Source organism: Pseudophryne corroboree, chromosome 4, assembly GCF_028390025.1.
Source record: "Pseudophryne corroboree isolate aPseCor3 chromosome 4, aPseCor3.hap2, whole genome shotgun sequence".
Lineage (NCBI taxonomy): Eukaryota > Metazoa > Chordata > Amphibia > Anura > Myobatrachidae > Pseudophryne > Pseudophryne corroboree.
The window spans coordinates 871713519-871737729 of record NC_086447.1 but is presented as its reverse complement, the minus strand read 5'-3'; the positions used below and the strand labels follow the sequence as shown (position 1 = coordinate 871737729).

At 50.3% G+C, this 24211-nt stretch overlaps 2 protein-coding genes across 2 annotated transcripts in view; one reads left to right on the top strand and one right to left on the bottom strand.

Moving 5' to 3' along the window:
* POLH (DNA polymerase eta) overlaps positions 1-15271 on the bottom strand; it is a 43181-nt gene extending 27910 nt beyond the window's left edge. Inside the window, exon 1 of the mRNA XM_063918792.1 lies at positions 15128-15271. The gene's annotated coding sequence lies outside the window, so the exon portion shown is untranslated. The remainder of the gene's footprint in view (positions 1-15127) is intronic.
* Positions 15272-15292: 21 nt separating this feature from the next.
* The window catches only part of XPO5 (exportin 5), a 109901-nt gene continuing 100982 nt past the window's right edge, over positions 15293-24211 (top strand). The window contains exons 1-2 of the mRNA XM_063918791.1: positions 15293-15517; positions 18730-18851. Of these exons, the coding sequence (XP_063774861.1) occupies positions 15416-15517; positions 18730-18851 (224 nt within the window). The 5' untranslated portion in view covers positions 15293-15415. The remainder of the gene's footprint in view (positions 15518-18729; positions 18852-24211) is intronic.

Genomic DNA, 24211 nt, shown 5'->3' with positions numbered 1-24211 from the left:
TCCAGGCTGAGGCGATTGCTGGTCGCAGTATAACACCAGTATGTGTGTAAATACATTTTAGGATACCCTCCTGCTTTCTATCAGCAGGATCCTTAAGGGCGGCCATCTCAGGAGAGGGTAGAGCCCTTACAAGCGTGTGAGCGCTTTATCCACCCTAGGGGGTGTTTCCCAACGCACCCTAACCTCTGGCGGGAAAGGATATATGCCAATAACATTTTAGAAATTATCAGTTGTTATCGGGGGAAAACCACGCATCATCACACACCTCATTTAATTTCTCAGATTCAGGAAAACTACAGGTAGTTTTTCCTCACCGAACATAATACCCCTTTTTGGTGGTACTCGTATTATCAGTAATGTGTAAAAACATTTTTCATTGCCTCAATCATGTAACGTGTGGCCCTACTGGAAGTCACATTTGTCTCTTCACCGTCGACACTGGAGTCAGTATCCGTGTCGGCGTCTATATCTGCCATCTGAGGTAACGGGCGATTTAGAGCCCCTGACGGCCTATGAGACGTCTGGACAGGCACAAGCTGAGTAGCCGGCTGTCTCATGTCAACCACTGTCTTTTATACAGAGCTGACACTGTCACGTAATTCCTTCCAACAGTTCATTCACTCAGGTGTCGACCCCCTAGGGGGTGACATCACTATTACAGGCAATCTGCTCCGTCTCCACACCATTTTTCTCCTCATACATGTCGACACAAATGTACCGACATACAGCACACACACAGGGAATGCTCTGATAGAGGACAGGACCCCACTAGCCCTTTGGGGAGACAGAGGGAGAGTTTGCCAGCACACACCAGAGCGCTATATATATATATATACTGGGATAACCTTATATAAGTGTTTTTCCCCTTATAGCTGCTGTATCTTTAATACTGCGCGTAATTAGTGCCCCCCCTCTCTTTTTTAACCCTTTCTGTAGTGTAGTGACTGCAGGGGAGAGACAGGGAGCTTCCCTCCAACGGAGTTGTGAGGGAAAATGGCGCCAGTGTGCTGAGGAGATAGGCTCCGCCCCCTTATCGGCGGCCTTATCTCCCGTTTTTTTATGTATTTTGGCAGGGGTTAAATGCATCCATATAGCCCAGGAGCTATATGTGATGCATTTTTTGCCATCCAAGGTGTTTATTATTGCGACTCAGGGCGCCCCCCCCAGCGCCCTGCACCCTCAGTGACCGGAGTGTGAAGTGTGCTGAGAGCAATGGCGCACAGCTGCAGTGCTGTGCGCTACCTTATTGAAGACAGGACGTCTTCTGCCGCCGATTTTCCGGACCTCTTCTGCCTTCTGGCTCTGTAAGGGGGCCGGCGGCGCGGCTCTGGGACCCATCCAGGCTGGGCCTGTGATCGTCCCTCTGGAGCTAATGTCCAGTAGCCTAAGAAGCCCAATCCACTCTGCACGCAGGTGAGTTCGCTTCTTCTCCCCTTAGTCCCTCGATGCAGTGAGCCTGTTGCCAGCAGGTCTCACTGAAAATAAAAAAACCTAACTAAAACTTTCACTAAGAAGCTCAGGAGAGCCCCTAGTGTGCACCCTTCTCGTTCGGGCACAAAGATCTAACTGAGGCTTGGAGGAGGGTCATAGGGGGAGGAGCCAGTGCACACCAGTTAGTCCTAAAGCTTTCTTTAGATGTGCCCAGTCTCCTGCGGAGCCGCTATTCCCCATGGTCCTTACGGAGTCCCCAGCATCCACTTAGGACGTTAGAGAAATATATATATTTAAGTGTGTGTGGGTGTGTATATAGATATATCCATACAATACCATATATAGGGGATAAAACAAACATTTCCGCAATGTTTTTCTAATAACAGAATACCCCACCTTGCCACATAACATTTTCCCCCATCTTTTCTCACAGGCTGGTCACCATTTTGAAAAGCCAGCGGAACCTCCGAAAACATCTGGTGCACCTAAATTAGCGGTACACTACATACAGGGCGGGGTGTTGCCTTCCCTTTATTATTCCTTGGTGTCACTAGTTACTAATGCTATTTGTAATTTGGGGAATGTGTGTGGCATCAGACAAATAGCGCTGTGGCTCAGTACGCTAGTAGCGGGTATCTGAAACTTTAAGGAGAGCTCCTATAGCCTAGGGCTAAGACTCCTGTCCCACAGCGCAGCACTACTGGTTCAGGTCTCCGCTGCTCCAGAAAGTTTATTTGAATCGTGTCGGTCACTACACATTATAGTGCAGACCTTACATAGGGCTGTGTTTATTTAACCCACCTTTTCTCCTTTCGTTTGTCTCACCTGGGATAGTCAAAGAATTCCCTCTTAGGTGTGAAGTATGCGGTGGAGCCATCTGCTTAGCCCTCCACGCACCGGCAGAACACTCCTGTTTGAACAGCTCAGATTATGCAGGTAATGTCACTGTTAACCAGAGACCTTGTACGTCATTTCACCTCTCCAGGTTTCTAAAGGATCCTTGCTAACATTCCAGGTTACATTACTGATGATGTCTGTTTTCTGTGGATCTGAACCAGTGTCTCAGAATATCCAGGTGCATTATACAGCAGTTCGTCTGATACTGCAGGTAAAGGAGGCGGAAACGTCAAGTCCATCAGGGTTCCACGCCAATGACGAAATGACAGCGACTGGTCCAGTTTCGGATGAGCTGGACAGGCTCCGGTGGGCGGCCGATAGACACCCGAATACACAATATCAGGTATCAAACAATGTTTGTTTTCCTATCCTTTCCCCGCAGACGGCAGGAGATGGTATCAGAACCTCTCTAGGGTATACCCCTCGATGTATCGCCGGTCCATCAAGCTGCCGTTTTCCTGAAGCAACCTTGCTCAGGGATCCATCGACATATACGGCAGCGCGGTTCTACCGTGTCCGGAGCAGGTAGGTTGTGGAACAATTGTCCTCTAGGTTACAGGATGTTTCGCATCAGGATCAATTGATACTTTGGTACAGGTCAGAATCACGATTCTGCTTTATGTTCTTTGGAGGTCTCCACGTCTGCAGACTCGGACCCTGCATCTTCGCTTGGGCTGTCTTAACCCGACGACCTCTGGGGCGGCGACAGTGACAGGTGAACATGAAATCCTACGGGGCAGATGGTTCTGGGGAAGGAACTTTCTGCAGGATTTCTTGAACCATTGGAGGTAAGTCCACTTTGCTTTCTCCTACTAATGCCCCAGCTCCAAGACAGACCTTTACTGGTCTTTCCTTTAGATTTTTCCGTGCCCTTTCAAGCTTTCGACTCCACACGGGCGATATCTCCGTCGCCAGGGGTTCTCAGGGTAAAAAGCTGAAGCAGAGGTTCAACATCCTCGGTCCAGTCTGATTTTAGGTCATCCTATACACCCACTACAGGTCAGACTTTCCTACCACCTGGAGGGTCCCAGGGTAGGCGCAGGTCGGTGGTAGAAGGCTTGGGCGGTTACAAACTAGATTTTGGAGTACAACCGTCTCAGGAGTCCCTCGGCATGGGTCGACCGATTTACGATGACAAGAGAGTCATACTGCAGGCTGCGCTCCACAGGCTTCTAACCGCAAAGGGTGTTGATCCCTGTTTTTCACATATCATTTGAAGCGGGACAGTTCTCAGGCCTTTGTTTTCTTTTCACGTTCCGAAGCCAGTTGGCTCGGACAGGCCTATTCTGGCCTTAGAATCCTTTTAGTCTGTGATTGCTAGTTTGAACAAGAAAGGGAGTTTTACGTGTCCCTTGTCTTCAGAGATGCCTGTTTACTGATTTCCGTTGGACGGGCTTTTCTTAGACTCGCATTACAGGATTCTCATTTTCACTGTCAGTCCTTTCCTTTCGGTCTCTCTTCCGCTCCCACAGGGTTCAGGAAGATCACAGAATAACTCTTTTTCAAAGGGCAGTTGGTTCCCTAATGGGACAATCTACTGCTACTATCCCACTCTGTACATTAGGTGGCTACTGAATATCCGTAGGATCCAGGAGCTTCTGGTTCGACACAGATCCAATTTAGGCTCCTCGTAGGCGTTTCTCAACACGGTCCGTCAGAGGATTTTTCCTTCCTCGGCACCATGTACTCTATTCCTTCAGTCAAGTTGCGACGCAATGAGTGGTCGCCTCCATTCCTCTCTGAGCGGGGGACAACAATCTTCTTTCCAGGTCAAGCCACCAGGTCAGACTCCCGGGTGAGGGAACATTCCCCGGAGTTTTGTCAGCTGGTCCGCTGTGGGCGGAGATTTCGGATCGACCTCAGGGCGTTCTGCCTGACTCTTTAACCCTTTATTACTCTCGGACGTGAGCTCTGGCAGCAGTAGCCGAGGATGCCCTCAGGGCTCCTGGGAGTTTCTGGTTATTCTATCCTGCCTCCTTTTCTATTTCTACCTCATGTTCAGTAACACAGGAGGGGATTATGCGTGCTAGTCCTCTCGGTGGCGCTGGTTGGGCCACGCATGCCTTGAAGATACAGATACACCTGTTGTCAGTAGAGGAGCCTTGGCTCCTACCTCGACTGGACTGTCTACTTCAACAGGCTCCTTTTTCTTTGTTCAATCTTACACTGGTTTCGTTTAACCGTGTGACTATTCACGAGACCTCAGAAGGGAGGAGTTCCCTAGTTCGGTTAGGCCTACTGGGCCCCGAGTTCAGAAGTCTGTTACCTCTTCTCGCTTTTGCCACTTTTGGAAAACTTTATGGGACATAAGGATAAAAGGGGTTTTTCCCCCTTCATTCAGTTACCATTCAGCCGTCATCTTTGGTTTCTCTGGGAGGTTTTGCTCCGCTGCGCTTCAAACCACACTGACCGGAATTTTAGGTCTCTGCCTTTTTCGGTTTTCTTCCAAAAGAGATTAGCCTAGCGGCCGTAAGTTCGGCCTCTTTTTCAGGGAGTACTCTATTGGCAACTCCCCTGGCTGAGCTTCGGCCTCAGCGGTCGTTTCTTCCAGAGGGGATGTCCATTTTTCATATAAATCTTACACTAGTGTTTTTTGGTCCTCTTTGAATGTTGTCAGGGCTCGCTGACTCTCTCTACAGAGGTCTTAGGTTATTCGATGAAGTGTTTTTCTTCTTTGTTCTGTACGATGCTCCCGTGCTAAATAGCCGGGGTCCCAACATACGCTGGGCCGTTGGATACATCTGACCATCAGACAGTCTTCTTGGAGGTTGCTAGGGAGCCTCCGTTTTCCATTTCAGCGCACTTTACGCGCGTTGTAAGACCTTCGTGGGCGGCTGCCCGTGGGGTCTCCATGAATACTTTGTCGGGCGGCTACTTGGTCGAACCGACATTCGTTTTGTCAAATTCTACAAGTTTGACACTTTTGCGGCCTCTGCATCACAGTTTGGCCGAGCAGATTTTACAGGACTCTCAGCGCTCTCCCACCCGTTTTTGGGAGCTCTGGGACGTCCCCATTGTAACTACGCTCCAGTGGCCCCTAGTGGATGAAGGAGAAATCAGGATTTTGGTACTTACCGATAAATCCCTTTCTCCGATTCCACAGGGGCCACTGGACGCCCGCCCAGCGCTGTTCCTCCTTGTTTTTTGCTTAAAGGTTTGCAGATCACCATATGACTGCTTGTTGACTTCAGGCTAGCCTGGTTTTTGTCAGGTTCTGTTCCAGGTTTAGTTTGGGTTATCCTGGTTTACAGGGCGTCATTAACCTCCTCTACCTTAAGGTTTGTTTATTCCATCTCTCATCGGGCACAGTTTTACGTAGACTGGCTTGGAGGGGAGATAGTAGGGGAGGAGCTAGCCACAGTGTGAGAATTTTAAAGTGCCAGCTCCCAACTACTGCCTACTATTTCCCCATTGTAACTACGCTCCAGTGGCCCCTGTGGAATCGGAGAAAGGGATTTATCGGTAAGTACCAAAATCCTGATTTTATTCTCCTTCCAGGAGGGTCGTGGACCCCCACGAGGGAGAAAAAGTGTTGGAATGTCGGCTGTCGGGATTCCGGCGCCGCTATACTGTGCGCCGGGATCCCGACAGTCAGCATACTGAAGACCACCCCTCAAAACCAATCAGCTTTTAAGTCACATTTGTCAAGTGCATTCTATAAAATTATACAAAGCAGCTGATTGGTTCCCATAGGCAAGTTCTCCACTCTTTTCGCTGCTTCATGAACAGACTCCTTCATGAATAGACCTCTATGCTAAATAAACAACAGTAGCAGATTGGTTGCTTTGGGCAAGTTCTCCACTTTATATCTCTCCAAAGCTTGTTATATCTTCCCGAGGGAAAAATTTACTGCAGGTCAGTTGTGCGGCTGTTTGACAACACCAACCATTCTGACCTCAAACCGTTGGATTTACTAATGAGCAGTTTGGAGGGTGATCTCCAGCTGTCGCAAATGTGAGGCATGTACAAACGCCTAAAGAGCCACAAACCTGGAGCTAAGCTCTCTGCATAATGGTGGTTTTGCCTTTAGTAACTCTGAACAGTCTGTATAGGTGTGACTGCTCTGTCTCTCACATCTCTAAGTGTGACTGTTCTCTCTCACTGTCTCGCATCTCTTGCTGTTACTGTTCTCCCTGACTGTCTCTCACATCTCCAGGTGTGTCTGCTCCCTCTGACTGTCTCGCACATCTCTAGGTGTGCCTGTCTATCTGACTGTGTCTCACATCACTAGGTGTGACTGCTCTCTGACTGTGTCTCACATCACTAGGTGTGACTGCTCCCCGTCTCTCATATCACTAGGTGTGCCTGCTCCCTGTGTCTCACATCTCTAGTTGTGCCTGCTCTCTGACTGTGTCTCACATCTCTAGGTGTGCCTGCTCTCTGACTGTCTCTCACATCTCTAGGTGTGACTGCTCACTGACTGTGTCTCATATCACTAGGTGTGACTGCTCTCTGTGTCTCATATCACTAGGCGTGACTGCTCTCTGACTGTCTCTTACATCACTAGGTGTGCCTGCTCTCTGACTGTCTCACATCACTAGGTGTGACTGCTCCCTGTCTCTAACATCTCTAGGTGTGCCTGCTCTCTGACTGTCTCTCACATCTTTAGGTGTGACTGCTCTCTGTCTCACATCACTAGGTGTGACTGCTCCCTGTCTCTCACATCTCTAGGTGTGCCTGCTCTCTGACTGTGTCTCACATCTCTAGGTGTGCCTGCTCTCTGACTGTCTCTCACATCTCTAGGTGTGCCTGCTCTCTGTCTCTCACATCTCTAGGTGTGACTGCTCACTGACTGTGTCTCATATCACTAGGTGTGACTGCTCTCTGTGTCTCATATCACTAGGCGTGACTGCTCTCTGACTGTCTCTTACATCACTAGGTGTGCCTGCTCTCTGACTGTGTCTCACATCACTAGGTGTGACTGCTCCCTGTCTCTAACATCTCTAGGTGTGCCTGCTCTCTGACTGTCTCTCACATCTCTAGGTGTGACTGCTCTCTGTCTCACATCACTAGGTGTGACTGCTCCCTGTCTCTCACATCTCTAGGTGTGCCTGCTCTCTGACTGTGTCTCACATCTCTAGGTGTGCCTGCTCTCTGACTGTCTCTCACATCACTAGGTGTGACTGCTCCCTGTCTCTAACATCTCTAGGTGTGCCTGCTCTCTGTCTCTCACATCTCTAGGTGTGACTGCTCTCTGTCTCACATCACTAGGTGTGACTGCTCCCTGTCTCACATCTCTAGGTGTGCCTGCTCTCTGACTGTGTCTCACATCTCTAGGTGTGCCTGCTCTCTGACTGTCTCTCACATCTCTAGGTGTGACTGCTCAGTCTGACTGTGTCTCACATCACTAGGTGTGACTGCTCTCTGACTGTGTCTCACATCACTAGGTGTGACTGCTCTCTGACTGTGTCTCACATCACTAGGTGTGACTGCTCTCTGACTGTGTCTCACATCTCTAGGTGTGCCTGCTCAGTCTGACTGTCTCTCACATCTCTAGGTGTTACCGCTCTCTCTGTCTCACATCTCTGGGTGTGACTGCTCTCTGTCTCACATCACTAGGCAGTGATCGCGCTGATCCAAAAAAAAAGTGGGTCCCAGGGACCCCTCACTTTCGAAAATTGGGGTCCTACCGGTCTTTTTCTGGGTCCCATCGGAATGAAGGTTCTTATTAATCTTAATCTTGTTTGGACACTACAAAAGTGTTGCAAGGTGGGGGGATGGGGTGACAGTGCTGTGGGGCTGTGTAGCATGCAGGACACCCTGCACCAGAGCTGTAACTAGACATTTTGGTGCCCTTAGGCAGAAAGTGAATTGGTGTTCCACCTCACCAGACAATAAAGCATAGGCAGTGCGCGTCGAAGGCGCGCTGCAAAATTTAAGGGGCGTGGCTTCATGGGGAAGGGGCGTAACCACATAATAGTGCCAATTCACATTACACCACACAGTAGTTCCGCTTATACAGATTGCACCAGGCAGAGCACGTTATACATATTGCACCAGGTAGAGCACATTATACATATTGCGCCAGGTAGAACACGTTATACACATTGCACCAGGTAGAGCACTTTATACACATTGCGCCAGGCAGAGCACTTTATACACATTGCGCCAGGCAGAGCACTTTATACACATTGCGCCAGGTAGAGCACTTTATACACATTGCGCCAGTTAGAGCACATTATTATACACATTGCGCCCGGTAGAGCACGTTACACACATTGCGCCCAGGCAGAGCATGTTACACACATTGTGCCAGGTAGAGCACATATAAACATTGCACCAGGTAAATAAAATATAAACATTGCACAAGGTAGAGCACGTTATACACAATGCACCAGTTAGAGCATGTTACACACATTGCAGCAGGCAGAGCACGTTACACACATTGCAGCAGGCAGAGCACGTTACACACATTGCGCCAGGTAGAGCACGTTACACACATCGCGCCAGGTAGAGCACGTTATACACATTGCGCCAGGTAGAGCACGTTACACACATCGCGCCAGGTAGAGCACGTTATACACAATGCGCCAGGCAGAGCACGTTCTACACATTGCGCCAGGAAGAGCGCCGAGACACATTGCGCCAGGTAGAGCGCCGAGACACATTGCACCAGGTAGAGCGCCAAGATACATTGCATCATACCCCGGGCACACACACAGCAGCTACCCACCACACACCCCGGACGCGTGCACACACACACAGCATCTACCCACCACACACCCCGGACGCATGCACACACACACAGCATCTACCCACCACACACCCCGGACGCGTGCACACACACACACAGCATCTACCCACCACACACCCCGGACGCGTGCACACACACACAGCATCTGCCCACCTTATACCCCGGACGCACACACACACAGCATCTGCCCACCTTACACCCCGGACGCACACACACACACACACACACACACAGCATCTGCCCACCGTATACCCAGGACGCACACACACACAGCATCTGCCCACCGTATACCCCGGACGCACACACACAGCACCTGCCCACTGTATACCCCGGACATACACACACACACAGCATCTGCCCACCGTATACCCCAGACGCACACACACAAACACACACACAAACACACAGCATCTGCCCACCTTATACCCCGGACGCACACACACAGCATCTGCCCACCTCATACCCCGGACGCACACACACACACACACACACACACACACACACACAGCATCTGCCCACCGTATACCCAGGACGCACACACACACAGCATCTGCCCACCGTATACCCCGGACGCACACACACAGCACCTGCCCACTGTATACCCCGGACACACACACACACACACACACACACACACACACACACACACACACACAGCATCTGCCCACCGTATACCCCAGACGCACACACACAAACACACACACACACACACACACACACACACAAACACACACAGCATCTGCCCACCTTATACCCCGGACGCACACACACACACACACAGCATCTGCCCACCTTATACCCCGGACGCACACACACACACACACACACACACACACACACAGCATCTGCCCACCGTATACCCAGGACGCACACACACACAGCATCTGCCCACCGTATACCCCGGACACACACACACACACACACACACACAGCATCTGCCCACCGTATACCCCAGACGCACACACACAAGCACACAGCATCTGCCCACTGTATACCCCGGACACACACACATACAGCATCTGCCCACCGTATACCCAGGACGCACACACACACAGCACCTGCCCACTGTATACCCCGGACATACACACACACACACACAGCATCTGCCCACCGTATACCCCAGACGCACACACACAGCATCTGCCCACTGTATACCCCGGACACACACACATACAGCATCTGCCCACCTCATACCCCGGGCACACACAGCATCTGCCCACCTCATACCCCGGGCACAGTCAGCAGCTGCCCACCTCATACTCCAGGCACACACACATCTGCCCACCTCATAATCTCCCCCCTCTTATACCCAGTGCACACACCCAGTAATTGCCCCCTCCCAAAATAACCGGGACACACAAGCAGTAATTGACAACCCCCTTGTACCCAAAGCACACACACACTAACTGGCCCCCTCCACTTACACACCGCAACAGTGCTGGGAGAGCCCATATGGCAGGCACGGCGAGAGCCAGCAGCCAGAAGTCCGTTTACAGCAGCGCGGAGACCGGGATGGCGGGAGATGTACACCGCACAGACACACACACTGGCCGGCGCTCAGAGCGTCTGTCAGGAGCGGCGGGGAAACTGACCTGCGGAGAGGCGGTGCGCTCAGTCCATGAGCACGGGCGCCGGAGCGGAGGGTTCAGGCAACAGCAGCGCCAAGTCTGATGAATCGGCGCCTCCGCGGTGCTCACCTTCTCCCCCCACAGTCACAGGCATCAATCAGTCACTTAACAGGAAGTGATTGGCTGCTGCAGCAGAGCACGTCCCCGGGGACCCGCCCATTTCAGAAAAGTGAGTCACCTTCCCTCAAAATCGGGTAAAATACGCGCTATAGCGCGTTTTTGCGATCACTGCTAGGTGTGTCTGCTCTCTGACTGTGTCTCACATCACTAGGTGTGACTGCTCTCTGACTGTGTCTCACATCACTAGGTGTGACTGCTCTCTGACTGTGTCTCACATTTCTAGTTGTGCCTGCTCAGTCTGACTGTCTCTCACATCTCTAGGTGTTCCTGCTCTCTCTGTCTCAGATCTCTGGGTGTGACTGCTCTCTGACTGTCTCACATCACTAGATGTGACTGCTCAGTATGACTGTGTCTCACATCACTAGGTGTGACTGCTCCCTCTGTCTCTCACATCTCTAGGTGTGCCTGCTCTCTGACTGTCTCACATCGCTAGGTGTGACTGCTCTCTGACTGTGTCTCACATCACTAGGTGTGACTGCTCAGTCTGACTGTGTCTCACATCACTAGGTGTGACTGCTCTCTGACTGTGTCTCACATCTCTAGGTGTGCCTGCTCCCCGTCTCTCATATCACTAGGTGTGCCTGCTCCCTGTGTCCAACATCTCTAGGTGTGCCTGCTCTCTGACTGTCTCTCACATCTCTAGGTGTGACTGCTCACTGACTGTGTCTCATCACTAGGCGTGACTGCTCACTGACTGTCTCTCACATCACTAGGTGTGACTGCTCTCTCTGTCTCACATCACTAGGCGTGACTGCTCTCTGACTGTCTCTCACATCTCTAGGTGTGACTGCTCTCTGTCTCACATCACTAGGTGTGACTGCTCCCTGTCTCTCACATCTCTAGGTGTGCCTGCTCTCTGACTGTGTCTCACATCACTAGGTGTGACTGCTCTCTGACTGTGTCCCACATCTCTAGGTGTGACTGCTCTCTGACTGTGTCCCACATCTCTAGGTGTGACTGTTCTCTCTGACTGTATCTCATCTCTAGGTGTGTCTGCTCCCTCTCACATCTCTAGGTGTGCCTGCTCTCTCTGTCTCACATCTCTGGGTGTGACTGCTCCCTCTGTCTCTCACATCTCTAGGTGTGACTGCTCTCTGACTGTGTCTCACATCACTAGGTGTGACTGCTCTCTGACTGTTTCTCACATCTCTAGGTGTGCCTGCTCTCTCTGTCTCACATCTCTGGGTGTGACTGCTCTCTGGCTGTGTCGCACATCACTAGGTGTGACTGCTCAGTCTGACTGTGTCTCACATCACTAGGTGTGACTGCTCTCTGACTGTGTCTCACATCACTAGGTGTGACTGCTCTCTGACTGTGTCTCACATCACTAGGTGTGACTGCTCCCTGTCTCTCATATCACTAGGTGTGCATGCTCTCTGACTGTGTCTCACATCTCTAGGTGTGACTGCTCTCTGACTGTGTCCCACATCTCTAGGTGTGACTGTTCTCTCTGACTGTATCTCATCTCTAGGTGTGACTGCTCCCTCTCACATCTCTAGGTGTGCCTGCTCTCTCTGTCTCACATCTCTAGGTGTGACTGCTCTCTGACTGTGTCTCACATCACTAGGTGTGACTGCTCTCTGACTGTGTCTCACATCACTAGGTGTGCCTGCTCAGTCTGACTGTCTCTTACATCTCTAGGTGTGACTGCTCTCTGACTGTCTCTCACATCTCTAGGTGTGACTGCTCTCTGTCTCACATCTCTAGGTGTGACTGCTCTCTGTCTCACATCTCTAGGTGTGACTGCTCTCTGTCTCACATCTCTAGGTGTGACTGCTCTCTGTCTCACATCTCTAGGTGTGACTGCTCTCTGTCTCACATCTCTAGGTGTGACTGCTCTCTGTCTCACATCACTAGGTGTGACTGCTCTCTGACTGTGTCCCACATCTTTAGGTGTGACTGCTCTCTGACTGTGTCCCACATCTCTAGGTGTGACTGTTCTCTCTGACTGTATCTCATCTCTAGGTGTGTCTGCTCCCTCTCACATCTCTGGGTGTGACTGCTCCCTCTGTCTCTCACATCTCTGGTGTGACTGCTCTCTGACTGTCTCACATCACTAGGTGTGACTGCTCTCTGACTGTCTCACATCACTAGGTGTGACTGCTCTCTGACTGTGTCTCACATCACTAGGTGTGACTGCTCCCTCTGTCTCTCACATCACTAGGTGTGTCTGCTCTGACTGTCTCACATCACTAGGTGTGACTGCTCTCTGTCTCACATCACTAGGTGTGACTGCTCTCTGACTGTGTCTCACATCACTAGGTGTGACTGCTCTCTAGACTGTGTCTCACATCACTAGGTGTAACTGCTCTCTGACTGTGTCTCACATCACTAGGTGTGACTGCTCTCTGACTGTGTCTCACATCACTAGGTGTGACTGCTCTCTGACTGTGTCTCACATCACTAGGTGTGACTGCTCCCCGTCTCTCATATCACTAGGTGTGCCTGCTCCCTGTGTCTCACATCTCTAGGTGTGCCTGCTCTCTGACTGTTTCTCACATCTCTAGGTGTGCCTGCTCTCTGACTGTCTCTCACATCTCTAGGTGTGACTGCTCTTTGTCTCACATCACTAGGTGTGACTGCTCCCCGTCTCTCATATCACTAGGTGTGCCTGCTCCCTGTGTCTCACATCTCTAGGTGTGCCTGCTCTCTGACTGTTTCTCACATCTCTAGGTGTGCCTGCTCTCTGACTGTTTCTCACATCTCTAGGTGTGCCTGCTCTCTGTCTCTCACATCTCTAGGTGTGACTGCTCACTGACTGTGTCTCATATCACTAGGTGTGACTGCTCTCTGACTGTCTCTTACATCACTAGGTGTGCCTGCTCTCTGACTGTGTCTCACATCACTAGGTGTGACTGCTCCCTGTCTCTAACATCTCTAGGTGTGCCTGCTCTCTGACTGTCTCTCACATCTCTAGGTGTGACTGCTCTCTGACTGTGTCTCACATCACTAGGTGTGACTGCTCTCTGTGTCTCACATCACTAGGTGTGACTGCTCTCTGACTGTGTCTCACATCACTAGGTGTGACTGCTCTCTGACTGTGTCTCACATCTCTAGGTGTGCCTGCTCAGTCTGACGGTCTCTCACATCTCTAGGTGTTCCTGCTCTCTCTGTCTCACATCTCTGGGTGTGACTGCTCTCTGACTGTGTCTCACATCACTAGGTGTGACTGCTCTCTGACTGTGTCTCACATCACTAGGTGTGCCTGCTCTCTGACTGTGTCTCACATCACTAGGTGTGACTGCTCCCTGTCTCTAACATCTCTAGGTGTGCCTGCTCTCTGTCTCACATCACTAGGTGTGACTGCTCCCTGTCTCTCATCTCTAGGTGTGCCTGCTCTCTGACTGTGTCTCACATCACTAGGTGTGACTGCTCTCTGACTGTTTCTCACATCTCTAGGTGTGACTGTTCTCTCTGACTGTATCTCATCTCTAGGTGTGTCTGCTCCCTCTCACATCTCTGGGTGTGACTGCTCCCTCTGTCTCTCACATCTCTGGGTGTGACTGCTCTCTGACTGTCTCACATCACTAGGTGTGACTGCTCTCTGACTGTGTCTCATATCACTAGGTGTGACTGCTCCCTCTGTCTCTCACATCACTAGGTGTGTCTGCTCTGACTGTCTCACATCACTAGGTGTGACTGCTCTCTGTCTCACATCACTAGGTGTGACTGCTCCCTGTCTCTCACATCTCTAGGTGTGCCTGCTCTCTAGACTGTGTCTCACATCACTAGGTGTGACTGCTCTCTGACTGTGTCTCACATCACTAGGTGTGACTGCTCTCTAGACTGTGTCTCACATCACTAGGTGTGACTGCTCTCTGACTGTGTCTCACATCACTAGGTGTGACTGCTCTCTGACTGTGTCTCACATCACTAGGTGTGACTGCTCTCTAGACTGTGTCTCACATCACTAGGTGTGACTGCTCTCTAGACTGTGTCTCACATCACTAGGTGTGACTGCTCTCTAGACTGTGTCTCACATCACTAGGTGTGACTGCTCTCTGACTGTCTCACATCACTAGGTGTGACTGCTCTCTGACTGTGTCTCACATCACTAGGTGTGACTGCTCTCTGACTGTGTCTCACATCACTAGGTGTGACTGCTCTCTGACTGTGTCTCACATCTCTAGGTGTGACTGCTCTCTGACTGTGTCTCACATCTTTAGGTGTTCCTGCTCTGTCTGTCTCTCACATCCCTACGTGTGCCTGTCTCTACTGTAGATGATGCAGTCTCTCAGCATGTGACATGTCTCTAGGCGTGTGACAGTCTCTCAGCATGCGACATATAGCTCTAGGTATGTGACTGCCTCTCGGCATGTTATGTATGTCTCCAATTAAGTGATTGTCTCCTACTCACCGTCCTCTGTCTCTGAGCTCCTGCAGAGTCCTCACTTCACCTTAGCCGTCTCCCAGCAGCTTCCAGTTCCCGCCGCCGGACTGCTGACAGACCAGTGACGTCAATGATCAGGGCGGCGCATGCGCAGTGTACCGCGGTCGCACAATGTTCGTGCGCATGTGTCATGGGCACTTTGCGACAAGTGCGCATGCTCGGGGTGTCCCATGCTGGGGACTGTGCACATGCGCGGCTGGCACGGTTGTCCTCATTGTGGTCCCGGTCTCTCTCCTGACGGAATCACCCTAGAGGATGGCGGAGCAGGTGAAGACTCTGTGCGAGCAGCTGGTGCAGGCTGTGACGGTCATCATGGAGCCTGGTTCCTCCCAGGAGCTCAGACTGGAGGCGCTAAAGGTGAGGGCAGGGGGTGCTGATGATGGCGAATAAGAGGCGACATTGAGGTACAGGGAGGCCATGGAGTTGCAGCATTGGGGTACAGGGAGGCCATGGGGCTGCAGTAAAGGGGGACATAGGGCTTCCTTATTGGGGTATAGGGAGGCCATGGGGCTGCAGCATTGTGGACAGGGAGGACTTGGTGCTGCAGTAAAAGGGGACATAGGGCTCCCTCATTGGGGTATAGGGAGTCCATGGGGCTGCAGCATCGGGGGACCAAAAGGCCATGGGGCTGCAGCATCGGGGGACAGTGAAGCTATGAGGCTACAGTAATGGGGTGCCATGGGCCTGCAGCATTGGGGGACAGGGAGGTCATGCGGCTGCAGTATTGGGGGGCAGGGAGGCCATGGGCTGCAGTATTGGGGGGACATGGGGTCGCAGCATTGGGGGATAGTGAGGCAGTGGGGCTGCAGCATTAGGGTACTAGGGGGCATGGAGTTGTAGCATTAGGGTACAGGAGGGATGTGGGGCTGCAGCATTGGGGTACAGAGGGGGTTGTTCGGCTGCAGCATTGGGGTACAGAGGGGGTTGTTCGGCTGCAGCATTGGGGTACAGAGGGGGATGTGGCGCTGCAGCATTGGGGTACAGAGGGGGATGTGGGGCTGCAGCATTGGGGTACAGAGGGGGATGTGGCGCTGCAGCAGTGGGGTACAGAGGGGGATGTGGGGCTGCAGCATTGGGGTACAGAGGGGGATGTGGGGCTGCAGCATTGGGGTAAAAAGTGGGTATGTGGGGCTGCAGCATTGGGGTACAGAGGGTGGACTTGGGGCTGCAGAATTGGGGGACAGATGGGGACGTGGGGCTGCATCCGAAACGCTTTTACCCTTACCTTTAATCCTACACCCTAATACTCCTACCCTAACCCTCACAATCCTACTACACTAAAGCTGGGTGCACTCGCAATCTTGCTGATGGTAGAGAGATTTTACCATCGCCCTGACTATGCTGGATTGCTGATACACACTGGCTGATACACACCGGCCGATGTAATGAACGACATCTCGTTCCATTCTTCAGTAACTCTGCAGACACTGAGCGCTACGTCATCCGATCCAGCGGTCCGGACCCACATATCGCTCATATCAAGCAGTGTGTATACCAATATGCGGGTGCCCGCGGTCGCTAGTGACATTGTCAGGTTTGATGTGCTGCACACCAAACCTGACCATATTGCTAGCGAAACCATGTATGTTGATAAGGACGGAACAGTGCTTTTTCCGTCCTTCATTAACATTACTGAGTGTGTACCCAGGTTCTGATATATCGGCCCGGCATATCGGGTGGGTACATATCGCTCCACTTTGTACCCAGCTTTACACTGCATGGCGCCACAAGCGATACAGGCCCTCATTCCGAGTTGATCGCTCGCTAGCTACTTTTAGAAGCCGTGCAAACGTATTGTCGCCGCCCACGGGGGTGTGTATTTTCGCTTTGCAGAAGTGCGAACGCTTGTGCAGCAGAGCGCCTGCAAACATTTTTTGTGCAAAACAAGATCAGCCCTGTAGTTACTCTTCGTGTGCGTCGATTCTAACGACTGAGAGACGGCTTTTGACGTCACACACACGCCCAGCCACGCCTGCGTTTTACCAAACACTCCCTGATGGGGATGGGATGGGGGCTGCTGCATTGGGGTACAGGAGGGATGGGGGCTGCAGCAGTGGGGTACAGGTGGGATGGGGAGCTGCAACATTGGGGGACAAGAGGGATGGGGGCTGCAGCATTGGGTTCCAGGAGGGATGGAGGGCTGCAGCATTGGGTTCCAGGAGGGATGGGGGCTGCAGCATTGGGTTACAGGTGGGATGGGGGTCTGCAGCATTGGGGGTACAGGTGTGATGGGGTGCTGCAGCATTGGGGGTACAGGTGGGATGGGGTGCTGCAGCATTGGGGTACAGGAGGGGGATGGCGGTCATTAGGTTGACATACATTGAGTCGACACACACTGTGTCGACATGGTCACTAGGGGCGACATGGAAAAAGGTCGACATGAGTTTTTCACAATTTTTTTACTTTTTTTGCCCTTTTCATACTTAACGATCCACGTGGCCTACAATTGGGAACGGTAACCTGAGCCGTGCGCGGGGTAACGGTTCACTAATTGGGGTTCCCCATCGTTTTTTTGAAGAAAACGACACCAAAAAAAGTGAAAACTCATGTCGACCTAGCACATGTCAACCTAATGAACCACACCCACAGTAGGGATGTGGGGCTGCAGTATTGGGGTACAGGAGGGGTGTGGGGCTGCAGCATTGGGGTACAGGAGGGGTGTGGGGCTGCAGCATTGGGGTACAGGAGGGGTGTGGGGCTGCAGCATTGGGGTACAGGAGGGGTGTGGGGCTGCAGTATTGGGGTAAAGGAGGGGTGTGGGGCTGCAGCATTGGGGTAAAGGAGGGGTGTGGGGCTGCAGCATTGGGGTAAAGGAGGGGTGTGGGGCTGCAGCATTGGGGTAAAGGAGGGGTGTGGGGCTGCAGCACTGGGGTACAGGAGGGATGGGGGGCTGCAACATTGGGTACAGGAGGGATGGGGGGCTGCAGCTTTGGGGGTACAGGAGGGATGGGGGGTTGCAGCATTGGGGTACAGGAGGGATGGGGGTTGCAGCATTGGGGGTACAGAAGGGGTGTGGGCTGCAGCATTGGGGTGCAGGAGGGATGGGGGGCTGCAGCATTGGGGTGCAGGAGGGATGGGGGCTGCAGCATTGGGGTACAGGAGAGGTGGGGGCTGCAGCATTGGGGTACAGGAGGGATGGGGGCTGCAACATTGGGGTACAGGAGGGATGCAGCTTTGGGGGTACAGGTGGGATGGGGGTTGCAGCATTGGGGTACAGGTGGGATGGGGGCTGCAGCATTGGGGTACGGGAGGGATGTTAGGCTGCGCATTGGGGTACGGGAGGGATGTGGGGCTGCAGCTTTGGGGTACAGGAGGGGTGTGTGGCTGCAGCATTGGGGTACAGGGGGGATGTTGGGCTGTATATTTTGTGTGCAGCTGGGGTGTGGGGCTTCAGTGCTGGGGTGCATGGGGCACAGTTATTGGGGTGCAGCTGGTATTTGAGGATGTATTATTGGGGCACAGTAGGGTCTTGGGGCTGTTCAATTTAGGCTCAGCAGGCACATAGGATAATTATTTTTTAAGCCATGTTGGTTGACGAAGCTGTTTGTTATAATCTGCTTTTTCTGCAGTTCTGTGAGACCTTCAAGGAGGAGTGCACGGTCTGTGTACCCTGTGGACTGCAGCTGGCAGAGAAGTCACAGCCTCCAGTCATCAGACATTTTGGATTACAGGTTCTGGAGCATGTTGTCAAGTAAGGAAAGGGCATCATGAGTTTGGGGAAGGACCCTCTTTGTTGTGTCATGGGCGACTAGCCAGTCCGGGGCAGCTCTGGTGAGCAGATAAGTCTGTGTCGCAGCTCCGGTGGGGCCAGACATCTCTGTGGTTTGTTGGGGGGGGGGGGGGGGCGGATCTATTAGGCTGGCCTGTCTGTGGTGCACGAGGCTGATCTGGGTAGGCAGTTGGATAGATTTGTATAAGCCACATATGCAGAGATGGATGTTAGAGTGCACGAAGCAGTGGGGTTCCTGTTTTGCTGTCGCTGAGAGACTGAGGGGTCAGATGCAGCTGTCATTTGGTTACATCTGTGAATCTGTTGGTTATTAGAGGGTCTGCTCTCGAGGATAATGGCACACCTGGAACGTCATATTGTGCTGCACATGAGTGACTTGGCGTTACAGGGCTGTGTCAGGATGCAGAGCGCTGTGCAGGGTGATAGTCTGTGGTTTCCACACGCTCCACGTCTTTCATGGACGGCTGATTTCTCAACCCGCCTGCAGTCTGTAACCCCCGTCACTCAGGAAATGGGGTGATTCTAAGGTGGTGTTTGTGAAAAGAAATCTAACAGACATAATAGCACAAATCTGCACTCGGCGTCTGTCTCCACAGACAAACGTCATACATCTGCGCAATCAGACGTGTAAATAAATACACATAGATGTGCACACGTGGTGGACATGTAAGTAGATACACGTTATACTACGGACCTGCAAATAGATAAATATCCCACTTTTGCGCACAATGTCTGATTACTAGGTAGATACACTTCTCACATTTGCACACGCAGAGTAGATACACGTTGTATAATTGCTCCCATGTATGCACATGACATACATTAGCATATAAGGCACATATGTAAATAGATTCACGTCACACATTTGTGCACACTTTGGACATGTAAGTAGATGCATGTGCATTGTAGAGAAATACACTTTTCATGTTACACATTTTCACTTACAGCGCACACGTCAATAGTTACATGTACATTTGTGCAAATAGATGCACGCACGCACATATAGACTCGTGTACAGTTACACACGCCTGGCTCATATGTACTCTAAGTGGCTGTTACGGAGTCCCACACAAAGGGCCTAATTCAGATCTGATCGCAGCAGCAGATTTGTTAGCTGTTGGGCAAAACCATGTGCACTGCAGGGGGGCAGATGTAACATGTGCAGAGAGAGTAGATTTGGGCGGCGTGTGTTAAAACTGAAATCTAAATTGCATAGTAAAAATAAAGCAGCCAGTGTTTACCCTGCACAGAAACAATATAACCCACCCAAATCTAACTCTCTCTGCACATGTTATATCTCCCCCCCCCCCCCCCCCCCCCCTCCCTGCAGTGCACATGGTTTTTCCCATTTGCTAACAAATTTGCTGCTGCGATCAGATCTGAATTAGGCCCAAAGTGTCTGTACTTCTGAAAGCCAGATTTATTATATTACTGCAAGATCCTGTGTATCTGCATCGGAAGTCTGTGCCGTCTAAGGATTTTTACAGCATCTGCTATCATCAGAAACCGGCTTCCCTTCCACGTACGCACCACTCAGAGGAAAAGACATAAGGAACTGATAAACCCTCCAGCCAATCCGCTCCAATATGCAAATTGACAGTTAGGAGCTGACTGGATGGTGCGTTTATCACCTTGCCCTTATCACTGGTTTATCACTTCCTTATGCCTTCTCCAGGTTAATACATCTGCCCCAGAATCGCTACAACACTACCTTGGTACTCCCACAAGTCAGGGTTCCATGCATTCTCATTGTCAGTGCTTAGTTTCATAGAAAGATGCAGCCCAGTTCCAACAGGCTCAGAATACCACAAACATATGCAAAATCTCGCCAATTGCGCCCGTGCACTTTTATACCTGTCTGAGTCTCGGCCTTTTGGCTAAGATCAAGTGTAATACCTGCTCGAGGGAAACACTTGGTGGAGTACCTGTTCTTACACTAGGAGCATGAGAGGTTCCTAGTGTGGAGTACCATGCCGGGATATGGAAATGTCTCCGGTCGAGAGTGGAGAAAAACTGGGCTTGGTATCCATTGCCTTCTTAGGGGTTGAAATAGGACCCCTTATGTGGAGCGTACTCTGGGTTGACCCTGGTACAGAGTGGGTATGAAGCTTGGTCTAGCTGAGAGGTCGGGAGCAGCCTGAAGCTCGAGATGTTTTGTGCCCTTGGAACTGGAGGGGACAGGGGTCCCCAAAATGCACTGGGGATTCGGACCACCATTGCACTAGGGCACTTTAGCACCTAACACTCCAACCCTTCCTGTCTGCACCCACTTTTCTTTGAACTGACCTTTTGGCTAAGGCAGGGATAATTTTTTATACCCCCTTCCCCCCAAGCCTTCTGACTAGGGATTAATTATATATTTATTCACGTGTTTTGCACTATTTGGCACTACACTGCATTTATTTATGTTTTCTGTAAGTCACGTCACAGTTTTTTGTTGGGGTTTAGGTGAGACCCTTATGGGCCACCCTCTCCCCTAGTTGCCGATGGCCTCTCCTTTTGGGGAGGGCCAGAGGCTGTTTCGATCCCCAGGGGGAAGCTTCGGCCAACCTTGGGGATACTCGAGGGTCCCTCTGCGCTTTGGCAAGGGGGGACCCACAGTCCCTTTTTCCCCTCGGTTTGCCTTTTGGCTCTGAGGGGTTGGGGAGTAACAGGGCCCTTCTCCTTTTGGAGAGGGTCCAAGAACCAACGACCCCAGCACGTTTGGCACAGACACTGGGTGATGAAGCCATGCACCTCGGGCTTCAAGTAAAGAAAATGAAAAAAACCTGTCCGAGTCAGAATCTGCCATTAAGGGGTATATTTACTAAGGTGCGGATGGTTTTTAGAATTGGAGATGTTGCCCTTGGCAACCAATCCTATTCTAGCTATTATCTTCTAGAAGGTGCTAGACCAGGCATGTCCAAACTACGGCCCTCCAGCTGTTTTGAAACTACATATCCCAGCATGCCCTGACACAGTTTTGCTGTCAGAGAATGCTATAGCTGTGTCAGGGCATACTGGGATGTGTAGTTTCTCAACAGCTGGAGGGCCGCAGTTTGTACATACCTGTGCTAGACAAATAAGTAGAATCTGATTGGTTGCTATGATCAACATTTAGTAAGATGGTGATCCCACACAGAACCAGGTTATACCCCTTTCACACTGCAGCTATAACCCGGTAAATTGCAGTTTTTTAAGCGTTCCAAAATGGTTCTAGCTGCGGTGTGAAAGGGCCACTTTGACTTTACTGGTTACAGATTACTGGTACAGGTTGAGTATCCCTTATCCAAAATGCTTGGGACCAGAGGTATTTTGGATATCGGATTTTTCCGTATTTCGGAATAATTGCATACCATAATGACATATCATGGTGATGGGACCTAAATCTAAGCACAGAATGCATTTGTTTCATATACACCTTATACACACAGCCTGAAGGTCATTTTAGCCAATATTTTTAATAACTTTGTGTATTAAACAAAGTGTGTCTACATTCACACAATTCATTTATGTTTCATATACACCTTATACACACAGCCTGAAGGTCATTTTATACAATATTTTTAATAACTTTGTGTATTAAACAAAGTTTGTGTACATTGAGTCATCAAAAAACAAAGGTTTCACTATCTCACTCTCTCTCAAAAAAGTCCGTATTTCGGAATATTCCGTATTTCGGAATATTTGGATATGGGATACTCAACCTGTATTTTAAAACGGTTAAAAAGCAGGGTCCTACACGGTTCAGACCCGTTTCATTGTGCAATGTGAAAGGCTCAGAAACGGTATTTCCAAACCACAGAAGGTGATGGGCTGTCTCCATGCGTGATGTCACCAGGCAGAAGCAGGAAATAAACTGGAGGAAACACATGAGAGTGAAGAAGCATTTTATTATACAGAATACAGTTTAAAATGGCAAATTGGAGTGATGAGGAGGTTAGGGAGCTGCTTAGGATCAGAAGGGATGAAGAAATTGCTAGACAAATCACTGGGACAATGAAGGATGCAGTAATCTACAAAAACATGGTAAAGATGCTTGAAGCTGCTGGGTTCCATCGTACGACTTGCCAAATTATTAATAATTACCAAAACTGTAATGAAACGGTAATATACCAGTTACAACATGCGATGTGAAGGGGGTTTAACTGCTCAGACCCGTTTTAAGAACCGTTTAAAGAACCGTATCAAAAGCAGGGTTTGCGATGTGAAAGCGGTATTAGTAAGCTCCCTTATTTTTCACTGGTCCCTTTATGGGGTTTAGTTTAATTGGTTGTGTTTAACCTTTGTGTATGTTATAGGCCCTACACACATGCCGATATTCTGAAAGATATGAACGATCTCGTTCATAAATGAACGAGAACTCGTTCATATCTTTCAGTGTGGAGACTCCAGCAATGAACGATGCGCGGCCCCGCGCTCGTTCATCGCTGATCTCCCGTCGGCTGTGCATGCAGGCCAATATGGACGATCTCGTCCATATTTGCCTGCACTTCAATGCAGCCGGGTGACTCCCCCCGTCACTGCCCCCCCGCCGCCGGGTTGCTCGTCGGCCGTATCGGCCGTCGGGCACCTCGGCGGCGCATCGCCGAGTGTGTAGGGCCCCTTACTTTCTTGGAAACAGCGGTGCTACCAATCTTGTATTCTATAAATCGATTTATAAAAACCAGAAAAGAATGAGATATACGGTACACTCCGGAAGCTTATATACATTCGGCTCTGCTAATATTTACTTCCATTTTTTTTTTACAGTACTAAACCATAACTTTTTAATTAATCTTATAATAAATGGATATTCTAGCCATACTGTGTATAAGGCAATTTTTTTTTTCTTTTCAAATAAACTATAGATATAGACAGATTAAAGATCTGTAAATAAAGTGACTAAAAACAGAAAATTTCTGCGGAGTCTTTATCTGTATTTGTGTTTATTCTCGCGCTCAAACTGTTTGATCTTTTTATAAACCTTCACAACGTAGTGTCATTAGTCATTTACCATTTGATGACACTGTTGTGGGTTTGTTACTGTTATGTTGACACTGTTATATTGCTACTTTTGTTCCTATTTATGTTGTTAATTTCATAGTAACACCGTAACCAAATTGCTGTTTGGAGATATTTCTTTTAGATGTTTAATCACGCATTCTAAATGAGAGTGCAGTGTGGTGATTTCCCTTCTTACTAATACTGTATAACCGCTAATACGTACCGGTATTGTTATTTACTGATAAGACACTGGTGCAATCTCGTGTGTGTGTTAATTCTCACCAACATCTTACTGTTGGTGCGTGCTAATGTGCATTCTTATTCATACAATTATTGATAAACAATAAGTGACTTAG